The following is a 13,066-nucleotide window of genomic DNA, read 5'->3' on the forward strand; positions in this document are numbered from 1 at the left end:
GATGCACAGTGTAGACACAGCCTAAGTGAGTGTTTATTGTCTGTACATCAGACTCAATTTAACAGGGCCATAGTTTAAGACCGTCTTCTTCCAGGGAATGCCCATACTCACACCGCCGCCAACTTGTTGAATAGAAGGATTGCTGCTTATTTGGGAAAGACCTTCCCTTCCCAACACATGGCATTTCCCTGTTCTGGGGATTCTAGCTAGGTTTTAAATACCGCATCCATTACTTAAGTATCACAGCACCTTGGTTATTTGTCCCTGTGGAGCTTCTGTACCAGAGGTGGGCAAACTACGGCCTGCGGGCCACATCTAACCCGCAGGACCCTCCTGCCCAGCCCCTGAGCTCCTGGCCCCTCCCCTACTGTTCCCCCCTTCCCCGCAGCCTCAGCGCATCTCACCACCAGCGCAACGCTCTGGGTGGCTGGGCAGCGCAGTTGCAGAGCCGCGGCCTGACCCAGTGCTCTGGGTGGCGTGGCTGCAGCACCGCCAGCCACCGGTGCTCCAGGCAGCACGGTAAGGGGGCAGGAAGCAGGGGGGTTGGATAGAGGGCAGGGGTGTGGATAGGAGTCGGGGCAGTCAGAGGGCAGGCAACAGGGGGGCTGGATGGGGCAGGGGTCCCGGGGGGCAAGTCAGGAATGAGAGGGGGGGTTGGATGGGGCGGCGGGGGGGAGGTCTGGGGGTGGTCAGGGGACAGGGAGCAGGTGGTGGTGGATGGGATAGGAGTCCCGGGTGGTCCGTCAGGGGACGGGGGCGAGAAGTGTGGGGGGGTGTCAGATAGGAGGCGGGGGCCGGGCTGCCTGGCTGTTGGGGAGACACAGCCTCCTCTAACCAGCCCTCCATACAATTTTGGAAACCCGATGTGGCCCTCAGGCCAAAAAGTTTGCCCACCCCTGTTCTATACTCTGCAGAGATTAGGACAGAACTCAGTAGCTGCTCCCAAGTAATGCTGGGAGTTCATCCAAGTGAGAATAGCTTTAGATGGGAGTCGGGGGACAACTGTTTTATCAGGATGAGTGGCTGTTCACTGGGCCATCCTGATTTAGAAGAAATACAGTTAGTCAGATGCAGGAAATAGGTATATAATCCCTCATGTCTACTGGATTGAAGTAAAAAAACTTACAAGTGTGAGAGCTCTTAGGGTCTCATTGGTATCCATTAAGAGCCTTTATATTTTCTTTGGATAGCTTAGGTATACCAGGTTTGCCACAAGTTATTGATCACTCACATTGCAAACTGATCACTACATTTATTTACAACACTATACTACTGCATTAGTGCTCAGTGCACACATTTGAGACAGAGCTCTTTACCTTCACTTTTGACATTGCTAGTCTGTAAATCCGTAGGATGGCCTTGAAGCGAAAGACGAGGTTGCTGTAAGCGGCTAATCATAGGCTGGGGTGACACTCTGCTATATTCCAGGCCCCTAGCAGGTGATCGAGAACGAGGAGAATTCCTGGGAGATTGCTTTGGTGAAGGCCACGGCGAGTTGCGTGGCGATGGTGAGAACTTAACAGCTGGATGCACTGCATGATGTGTACTCTCTTCTTCATCCTCTAAACTCTGTGCATCAAGTTCCTGATCACTAAACGTACCCCGTCTTGTAGAATTGCAAGAGGAACCAGAACTACGTCGAGAAGTAGTGGCTGCATACTCCTGCCGGAGACCTGACAACAGTAAAAACATTGTTTACAGATTATCTTAGACTAGACATGGCTAATACTATATAGATAGTGTATACAAATACCTACCCCAAGTTCAAAGTCATATTTAGCAAATCCTAGTCCCTCTTATTTGAGGATTCCATTTCATCCCAGATCTGTACCAACAAAGTTATCTGATGGTTGGTAGCCTATGTGAAATAAGGAGCTGATCTCAGGCCCTTTCCTGTGACGGGTTTCTCAATCTTGTTTTTTCCATAGTGTAGACCACATCTTACATTTTTGGTTGCTCACCTCCCCCTCACATCTGCACCATAACACTGTGACAACTACAGCAATTACTTACCTAGAAAAATAATATTAGGAAGAATATTAAATGTCTCTTACTAGCAGCACCATTAAGCAACTGGAAGTAAGAAGAACTGTATGGTCAGCTTGCTCTACACATAGACCACCAGCAAGTGGTCCACAAGCCAGTTTGAGAACTGTTCTGGTAGATTAGTAACCATGATAATTAGCACCTTTGGCAATCTCCGCAGAAGCTAAAAAACAAAATAGACAAATGGCTGAACAAAGGCTACATCAAAACTGAGAAAGTGTGCATGGCTGCTTTTCTCATCTGTACCTGTTCTGTGGACAAATGCAAAAGTTTATTCTCCAGGCTTTGAGCACTGAGCTCACCAAGACAGATGTATGCTAAAGAATTACTTGTTCCCTGAAGAAGGGACTTAGGATATTAGGTGAGTCCAACTAGCATTTTAAAAAAAAATCCACTGTGGGCCATCAATTTGCCTCTCCTGTCCGCCAGTACTTCTTCTGCTCCTTACCTCTAAATCCAACTCCTTACAGTAACCTTATCCTCCTCTAACCAGAGGGCAAAAGGGTCAGTCAGTCATGTTACAGAAAGTGCCGAAGTTTGCAGAACTGCATATAACCTGTACCTATTTTCCATCCCCATCCCCTCCAACAACTTAGAGTACAATGCCTCACCCACCTTTTTAAGGACTTCTGCCCCAAAGTACAAGTTTGGGTGACCATTTCAAACCCCTGGTTTTCCCATGTAGTAGTTCATTGCTCTAAATGCTCTAACTTTACTACTAGGGCCATCTATTTGATAAGTCAGCAACTCCTGCTCGCTCCTCTACCATTCTTTCCCCAGTTGCTGCATAAGAAAGTTAAAAATGTCTGCAGCTGAACTTTAAAGGAATTATGTAATCAAAGAAGAGTTGCCTTTCAGTATGCAAAGTACTTACTTTCCTCCTGCATCCGAGCTAGAATTTGCACATCTGTGACATTAGTTAGCTTGTAATTTGATCCAATAGAATCTTCATCCATTTCTGAAGCACTTAATTCACTGTCTATAGAGGACTGTGGGCTTAGTGAAGGATTTCTATCTGCTGAACTCTTAAAATGACCTGTACAAGAATAAAGAAATTAAAGTAAAACCCACAAAATACACTGCACTGTATTTTAATAGCTCAGTAGCTACTAGTGTATCATAGTAGTTCAGTGGCTACTAGTGGATGAAAGGCTGGGTGTCCCACTATCTATCAAAACAGCTAATTCACTAGACAAATTCAGACAGGAAATAAGGCTTTTAAAAAACAAACACACACAGAGGGTAATTAACCATTTAAAGCATTTTCAAGCATTGTGGTGGATTCTCCACAAAACTGGATGTTTTTCTAAAAGATGCCTTCTAGTTTAAACCAGAATTATTTTGGGGAAGTCCTATGGCTTGTGTTATACAGGACAGCACACTACATTATTACAGGGATCCTTGCTGGCCTTAGAATCTATGAATTTATAAACTTCAAGAGACTTGTTGATCCATTGGATAACTGCATATACGTGTTAAGTTACAATCTTAAATATGTAACTGGAATTTAATACTTATGTAACTTAGGTAAAAAAAATCTTTTTTATATATCCAGTAACCCATACTATTTGTTTAAAGTGGTTTTATTAATCAACATTTGCAGAATTATACAAGCTGCTAGAAAGTCTTTCACATTTCTGATGCCTTCCCCATTCCCCAACAGGTCTGCTGATGTCCCAGAGAAACGGAGTCAAAAAGCCAAAGATAAAGGCAAAAAACACTGCCGAAGGTTATTGTATGTGTGTCAGACTGTGAAGTTTCAAGACACACCTTTCATACACACACTTTTCACACCAAGGTTATATGGTTGTTGGTACCACAAGATTCTATACCACCTGCACGGATGCTGGCTATACTGCCTCATTGCATAAGAGAATTGTAGGCTTTGCAGCCATACTAGTGCAGATAACCATTATGAACGTATATTACAAAAAGCTGTACCAAACCTTTTAATAAACGCAATATGACTCATATCCATACAAGTAAGTTACATGCATTATTTGTCCATGTAACATTACTTGACTAATACAGAAAAGACCCAGAGGGAAACAGCATAACTCATGCCAAAATAAGCTGGCCAAATGCTTTTCCTACAAAGTTAGTATCTCACATATGATGCAGGCTTCCTACTGAAACTCAAGTTGTTAGTATAATATCTTCTTATCCACATAAGCTTCAATTCCTTGCCAGTCCATCCTACAACTCAAGAGCACACCGTGTTTTTAGAACAGACACTTACCTGAGCTACCAGGAAATACGAGCTGTTTCACTAAAGGAGGTTTCACTGGTGTTGAGGAAGGCGAGTTGAAACCACTGCTGTAGGGGCTACTAGCATTTGGACTATAAGGGCTTGTGTAACTGACCGCACTGAAAGGGTTACTGTACAAACTTGGTCTCTTGAGGACTGTATGAAAAGGGGAAAAAAGCTACATTGAAGGAATTGGTGAAGTTCAACATACATACAGTAGTATTTAAAGTAATTCAACATGATTAAGTTACTAGACAATTCAAGTAAAACAATTCAGTCACCAGAAAAACATTTGTGTTTTTACATTTACAAGAAGTGCCTATCTTAAGTTCCAGACACATACAATCAAAAAGTACACACAAAAAATAAGAGACCACCACAAGTTTTCCTCACCCAACTCAATAGGACTAAATTCACTTAGTCCACTTAACACCACTTAACTCACCCCCCACCCCACCCCCACTTCAAAAAGAGTAGTAGATACGCCTTGTAGAGTGCCCTATAGCTCAGACTGTGGGGGTGGAAAGGAAAAGCGAAGCAAACTCCTCCATAAAATACCAAACTCTAGGCTTCCCCCTTTTAAAGGACAGGCTCAAGCACCTTGGCTTTTGTTAACTGCCATAGTATCAAACATAAAAGCAGTCTCTAAGGCATTCAGGACAGAAAACATTAAGGTGAACCAACTTGAATTACACATAAGCACAATGGAAGCCACTGCAGATACCCACACAAAGAGGGCTGCTAAGCAAGAGGCCAACTGCATTTGGTACTAGCTGAGCAGGCTTCTGAAGCAACCATACACAATTTATGATGCACTTGGGAAGGAACAAAGTTATGACTGCCAAAACATGCTCCCATTGACAAGAAGAGTGTGACCTTTTTCCTGTTTGTACTTCGGAAAGAAAAAGTCCTCTTGGTCATTACTCTACAGCTCTACAAAAACCCAGTTGCACGTATATAATAAGACCTTCAGAAGCAAAGTGAGTAATAGGATACCTCAGCTGAAGGAGTCAATGACAGCCTACCAGAATAACCTTCTATTTTCATTCTAGTTGAGCCTCATCCAGCTAACTCTTATACAAGTCCTTAGCTCAGGGGTGGGCAAACTTTTTGGCCTGAGGGTCACATCTGGGTGTGGAAATTGTATGGCAAGCCATGAACGCTCACAAAATTGGGGGTTTGGGGTGCAGGAGGGTACTCTGGGCTTGGACCGAGGGGTTCAAGGGCAGGAGGGGAATCAGGGCTGGGGCAAGGTGTTGGCACGCGGGAAGGGGGCAGGGGTGCAGGCTCCGGATGGCACTTACCTCAAGCAGCTCCCAGAAGCAGCAACATGTCCCTCCTCCGGCTCCTATGTGTTGGGGCAGCCAGGAGGCTCTACACACTGCCCCGCCCGCAAGCGCCACCCCTGTAGCTCCCATTGGCTGCAGTTCCCGGCCAATGGGAGCTGTGGGGGCGGCGCTTGGGGCAGGGGCAGTGTGCAGAGCCTCCTGGCTAACCCTAATGTACAGGAGCCGGAGGGGGGATATGTCGCTGCTTCCAGGAGCTGCACAGAGCAGGGCAAGCCCCTGACCCCACTCCTCTGCTGGAGCACTGGAGCAGGGCAAGCCCCACTCCTTGCTCCCTTGCAGTAGCTCAAGGGCCAGGTTAAAACATCTGGAGGACTGGATGTGGCCCCCTAGGCTGTAGTTTGCCCATGCCTGCCTTAGCTAGTCACTCGGATAGTATATTAATGAAGCCATCTGGGTATGATAAAAGATGTACAGTTGCAAACTATATGCACATTGAGACAACACAGCTCTTTGTCTCCCCTAGTGATGACATATTACTTCTTAAACACAATATCATCGTCTTAAACACGATAGCATCATCATCTGATCTAAAGGGAAAATTCTTCAATCAAGTCTACTTTTGTCTAGGATGCAAAGTGACTTGACTACAATTCAAAACGCTTCAGAAGCGTACACAGAATATTTTAAAAAGTAGTATTTGCATGACCCACACTACAGAACTGCCATTAAATTGTCATCCATGAAGATCTCTACCCTACCTGAGGCTTAAAGTATCTTTGTGTTATAGAAGTGACAAAATAAGGCTGTGGTGACACAAGTGTCACTCAAATCTGGAGAGACCATAAAACTGCAAATAGTTTGGCTGAAAAGCAAGATGATTCACAATTATTCAAATGAGGTCTCCAGAGTTTTGTGGCACCATGTATATCTAAAAAACTAACATGTTAACTCCCAGATGTTTTACTGTAAAAACAAAAAAACAAAACAAAACACTGTTCTTAGTATTGCTCAAGTCTATCTGAATATTTATTGATTTATTTTGCACAAAAGACAAATGTTTGGATAAAGCTGAATGATGAAGATATTCTACTATTATACCTCAGTATCAGAAACAATATAACCAGGGGTAAGAGACAGATTCTTTGTGGAAATAACTGAAGTGCACTGCTACAGCAGCAAAATTTACATTGAAACATATTGTTTAATTAGAGTGAACAGTCCTCCTTGCTGCCAGCGTTACTTCCTTTGTATGCTGGTGGAGCTAAAATATTAAGAGGAATGAGTGAAAGCCTGTAATACTTTGGGGTGAAATGCTTCATTCAGAGAGGTCAAATGGTTGTTTACCTGTGATCAATATTAGTTTAAATAGCAAAATTGTATAAGCTATTATTCTTGTTTCAGAAAGTTTCTCTGCTTATGAGGGCAAGTAAACGTTTAACATATCAAAGTTATCACACTATAGTTAGCCTACATTAGCTGCTGAACATATTGTAGCTTATAGCGCTACAGCAATATTTTAGACGAGTATGATAAAATTTTTCTCCCAGTAGTCCAGGATTGTTCACTACTGTGTATTTTCTATTGTTTTTAATATTTTGTCCAGTCAATAGGGCTCCACCTCTATTGTTGCAAGGTTATTCCACAACCTAGAAGTTCTTATTAGGACATTTCTTATGTCCCTGCTTTTTAGCCTAATTTTTTCAGTTTTGATCTTAAGTGGCTCCAAGGTTATATTAAGTTCACAGTATACTTAACTACTTTGATAGCACTACATCTCAGGTCACTGAAAAACAGGATGTAAACATCCCAGAGCTATGATTACTTCAGACTGATCTATAATAACTGTTCAAGTGTGTCTGCTTCAAAAGGATAGTCTATTTGTAGTTTAATACATGCATTATACCTTGATTAGGAAATTAATCTTCTAACCTAACTCATCTTACTACACTATGAATGAAAACTCTAAGGGAAAAAAAGCAAATTTGACTTCCCTTATTAAAGCTAGCTCCTTGACTACTGAAGGTATTTTATGTCAAAGTACAACGGAATTATCAACTTTCCTAAAGAAAACTGTTCATTTTGCGTAGTATAGCAGGTGAAGAGCATCTCATCATGCATAGTTTTAAATTAAGTTTAACTGCAACTGAGCTGGCTACTTGGAGTTATGCACCCTTGCCAAAGAAAGGTTACAATCAATTAATTAAAAGAAAAAAAAATCTATATATATATACACTGCAAAACAGCCAAGCAGATGGCCCCAGCAAGCAATGTGCTGACTTGTGAGATCCTAGTACAGTTATACAGACATTAAAATCTTGAAAAATATAGGATCTTTTAAAAGGCATGGGTAAAAGTCCTCATGTCCCTCAAAGATCTAACCATACCATTCTGCTGCTGCTGAAACTGTGAAAGGCAGAAAGGCAGTTGTGATCAATATACTAATATGGCAGTGGTGATGAAGGACTTGGGCAAAGGGTTGACTCTCTGCTGTAATGCACTGAACTGCTTGATTCAGACTTGTTTACTTCCTTTTACTCAATGTCTTGTTTAAGTTAGGAGGCGCTACAAGTGACTCAGTAAGGATTTTCCCATACCTGGTGTCACAGGATTAAAATAGCATTCAAGTCTTTAAAATGCATAAACTGTCAGTTGTATTCAGAATAAGTGCGAGGACACAAGGTTCGTATTCTTAAAAGTTCACATCACAATAGTGCCAAATATCACTTGGAGATTACAGAATTATGAGGCCAATATATCTTTAAATATATTTTTATATCTATCTTTAAAATATTTCCAGTCTATGTATACAAGTTCACAGAATATAATGTTTAGAACAGAACAAATGCAGTTGTATTACAAAAAGCATCTAATTTAGAACAGCATCTGGAATTCTAAGATTATCTTCTGATAACATTGGACCAGAGTTCTCTTGGTACTGAATCTACTCTGGTCCAAGTGTAAAAACTGATCTCCCTTATGTTCCAACTAAACCTTGATCCTCATGCCAAAAGGATGTAGCACAGACCACATCACTTATTTATTTTTTTTATTTTTTTAAACAAGGGTTGTCAAGGTTCCTTCCCAACTCTGAACTCTACAGTACAGATGTGGGGACCTGCATGAAAAACCCCCTAAGCTTATTTTTACTAGCTTAGCTTAAAACTTCCCCAAGATACAAAACTATTTTACCTTTTGCCCTTGGACCTTATCCCTGCCACCACCAAGCGTCTAACAAATATATAACAGGGAAAGAGCCCGCTTGGAAACGTCTTTCCCCCCCAAAATCCTCCCAAACCCTACACCCCCTTTCCTGGGGAAGGCTTGATAAAAATCCTCACCAATTTGCATCAGTGAACACAGATCCAAACCCTTGGATCTTAAGAACAATGAAAAAGCAATCAGGTTCTTAAAGGAAGAATTTTAATTGAAGTAAAAGAATCACCTTTGTAAAATCAGGATGGTAAATACCTTACAGGGTAATCAGATTCTAAACAGAGAATCCCTCTAGGCAAAACCTTAAGTTACAAAAAGACACAAACACAGGAATATACATTCCATTCAGCACAGCTTATTTTATCAGCCATTTAAACAAAACAGAATCTAACGCATATCTAGCTAGATTATTTACTAAGTTCCAAGACTCTATTCCTTTTCTGTTCCCGGCAAAAGCATCACACAGACAGAGAACCTTTGTTTTTCCCCCCCTCCAGCTTTGAAAATATCTGGTCTCCTCATTGGTCATTTTGGTCAGGTGCCAGCAAGGTTATCCTAGCTTCTTAACCCTTTACAGGTGAAAGGGTTTTTCCTCTGGCCAGGAGGGATTTTAAAAGTGTTTACCCTTCCCTTTATATTTATGACAAGGGTGAACCCAATCCCCCTGTGCATCTGTAAAAGGCCAAAATGGTAAAAACAGGCGTGCTCTGTAGTATAACATATATATACTGTATACACACAAAGATATATTAAAAGAATGTTAAGATTGCAAAAATCAAGAGCTCAAAAATTAGGAAATGTCAAAATTAAGGGTGTCTACACAATCTTAATTTGGCCTTCCTGCGCATATGCATTACGATACAGTCTTTAATTACACAGTCACATACTATTCTTTCCACAGAATCTCTCATTCTGTATACAGCAATGGTCAAACTTTTCAGGGTCGTGCCCCCGCTTATATCTTTCTGCACTCCCCCCTACCCTCAGGCCATGGCTGAGAGCAGGACCGCAGCTCATGGGGGGTGGGGGTGGGGCGCTCTGGGTGCAGCACTGTCAGCTGGGGCCAGGAGTGGAGTTGTGTGGTGGACCCCCACAACCCCTGTGGGGGTTGGACTGGGCACCAGCCGTGTCTCCCCCGACCTGAATGGTCCTCCATGCCCCCTTAGGGAGAGCACGCCCCACACTTTGAGGAACTCTGGTGTACAGGCTGAACCTACTCTGGAGATGTCAGGGTTGGATAGTGAAGGAAACCTGTCTGTAGGGCCCCTGCTTCTTTGGTTATAGAAGCTGAAAGGTGTCAGTGAATAAAACAGGGAACTGCAGGAAGATAAAGGATGATCTCATGGTTAAAGTAGCTGAATGCCACCATGGGAATCTGGATTCTAATGTTACCTCTGCCAGAGTTCCTAGGCAATATTGAGCAAGTCACTTAAAACTTTTCACAGTGTGTTCCTCAATGTTCTGGTGCGCGACTTGAAGACCTAAGGTCTCATATACAGAAGTGCTGAGCACTCAAAGCTGCAACTGACTTGAAGCCTTGGGAACTGTGGTTTGAACACAGAAAGTGCTATATAATGCTAAATATTCTGGTTACAATGAAAACAGTTTTTTATAATGGGAAGTGTCTGGTCACCTTAATAAGCAGTGCTACCAGACCCACCTATAATTCCTTTTTAATACATGTCACAATTTATCCAGGATGAATGATACTGCTCCACATGAACTTTCAGAATATTCCAGAGAACAATCTATAGTCTTTCCCCATCCCTGTCTCCCCAAGGAAAAGAAAAGTCTGCATTTGGAAACATTCATAATCTAATGTACAGTAACTATTTTTGATAGGTAACACTAACAAATTGATCTACTCCCTTCTTCTGGCAAAAATCATGAGGTTCCCAACAGGACTTTTCCAAGTACGTTAGCACTTCATGCCTAAGCTAATTTTTTTAATGGATCAGTTTTCAGAATCATGGCCAACCTTTCTGAAATCCAGAACTTTTTAATTTAATGAAAATCACAGATGGCAAACTTATTCTGGCAGCCTCAGTAGTAATTCAAACTGACTAGAAATAAAATCTGTCATTAAGTGTAAAGCTGGCCCCAAACAAGGTCATTGCTTTACTCAAAAATGGATTTTCCATTCCATCAGTGACATGGTAATAGTTCTTGTTATGCATATATCCAGAGTGATTTGTGCAATATAAGAAACTATATACTAGTCATGCTTTTTATGCCAAATATTTAAGCATTGACAACATACCCAGCATTGTACAAAGCTGACAGACTGCCCCGAAGATTTCACAATGAAAACACAATTTAAGTTGCATCCTTTGTCACCGAACTGCCATACCACCTCTTCCCTGCCCCTTTTTGTTTGTTTTTTTTGTTTGAAAAAATGTCCCAAAAAAAGAGGCAAAAGTGACAGGTTTTTATAAATGCAAATAGATGCCAACATTCTATTATCAGGCAATGACTCAAGTTTTTTTAAAAATAGAATCAGTTTTACTTCCTGGTTTTAGAGGCTCAGGAAATCACTTAGTAGTCTTAAATTAATCCCACAAGGACTGTTTTGGATTACATGAACATGATGCAAGGACACCTGGATAGCCTTTCCACTCTAGCCGCATGACCCGTTTTAATGAGCAAAGTAATGATAGAATACATTAAACAGAACCATGTTTCAAGAGAAAAGGAGGACTTGTGGCACCTTAGAGACTAACAAATTTATTTGAGCATAAGCTTTCGTGAGCTGTAGCTCATGAAAGGTTATGCTCAAATAAATTGGTTAGTCTCTAAGGTGCCACAAGTCCTCCTTTTCTTTTTGCGGATACAGACTAACATGGCTGCTACTCTGAAACCTGTTTCAAGAGAGAAGACCAAGCAGGTGACATTCATGCAGTGCAGTCATGTAGAAACCCAACAGTGAAACACCCTTGAAACATACACCAGTAAAGACTCCCCAGCCATTTTTTAATTTAAAAAAATCACAATATGTTTAATACACAATGTAGGGATAGATGATTTCACATTATAGAGTATAGGTGAGGCTAGTAGCACTGCCTACTAAGGTTGCTTAACACTTTCCATTATACAACCATTTTCAGTTGCTTATAACTTTATCAAATAAACTGTTGGGGCAGAAGTTGTCCATGCCCGGTACATGTAATCATGTATTATGATAGTCTTTAATCACATGTAATTACATTGCCCAAGGGGGCTGCATTAAAGTTCCACAAGCAACCTTAATTCGAGCATTTCCTAACTTTGGAGTTCTTGATTTTGAAACTCTATAATAATGTTCTTTAAACATACTGTGTGTGCAATTTCCTAGGCTTTTTAAAAAGCAAATGGAATTTTTAATAATTCCATTTTGTGGCACCATATTGACCCCTACCTGGATCATCAGCAGGATTAGAACCTTTAGGTCCACCGCATATAACATTGCTACTAGACAAGAAGGAGATGAGACACACAGTGCCTGAGAGTTTCACAGGTATTTGCTGACAGCAGAGGCATGGAGAGATTCAGCAACCTTGGGTTCCATTCCAGGGTCTGGAGGGGGGTGTGCTCTACTGAACACAGACTCTCCTCCTCCATTACTGCAACCAGTCCCTGACCCAGTCCTGTCTCTTCCTCACAACGAGCTCATTGACATAATCCCCTGCCCAGTCTCCAACTCCACTCCTCCAGATGTCTCATCCCAGTCTCCCTGCTCAGTCAAGCCAGATCTTCCACTCTGGGCTCTGAGTCCCAAGCTTCCCTTTCTGTCCCAACGCTGTGTCCCCAGTCCTTGCTCAGCCAATCCCAGTTCCCGCTCCTGGCTTCTTGTCCAATCTTATCTCTCCTCTGCTTCTCAGTCCTAGTCTCCTTCCCCAAGCCACTGATCCAATCTCAGCCTCTCCAGTCCCTAGCTCCTTGTCCTAATCACTTTGCCCAGCCAATCCTAGTTCCCCCACTACACCTCAGCTCCTTGTCAGATCGGTCTTCCCTCTCTCCCACTGGTTCCTAATCCCAGCTCCTTATAAAACCTGTCTCTTCCCTTCCACTGGCTCCCAAACCCAGTCCCATTGTCCAGTGAGTCCCAGTCACCATTCCCTCCCACACCAGTTCCCAGAATTCCTCTCCCCAGCCTCCTCTCCCAGTCTTTTTGTCCAGTCAGTCTCAGTTTCTCTGCCCACAATTCGGTCAAGTCCCAGTCTTAGACTCTTTGTCCCCATCTATTCCTTTCTGTCTCCCTAGTTCAGCTTTTGTCCCCCTCTGCATTCAATCC

The 13,066-nt window shown here is 42.3% G+C and overlaps 1 protein-coding gene across 2 annotated transcripts in view; it reads right to left on the reverse strand.

Moving 5' to 3' along the window:
* SLAIN2 (SLAIN motif family member 2) overlaps positions 1-13,066 on the reverse strand; it is a 60,773-nt gene that overhangs the window by 25,453 nt on the left and 22,254 nt on the right. For both annotated transcript variants that reach the window (XM_084626422.1, XM_084626423.1), the window contains exons 3-5: positions 4,286-4,450; positions 2,921-3,082; positions 1,317-1,673 (exon numbers count right to left, since the gene is read on the reverse strand). In XM_084626422.1, the coding sequence (XP_084482548.1) occupies positions 1,317-1,673; positions 2,921-3,082; positions 4,286-4,450 (684 nt within the window). The remainder of the gene's footprint in view (positions 1-1,316; positions 1,674-2,920; positions 3,083-4,285; positions 4,451-13,066) is intronic.

This window comes from Lepidochelys olivacea (genome assembly GCF_965140295.1).
Source record: "Lepidochelys olivacea isolate rLepOli2 genome assembly, chromosome: 4".
Lineage (NCBI taxonomy): Eukaryota > Metazoa > Chordata > Testudines > Cheloniidae > Lepidochelys > Lepidochelys olivacea.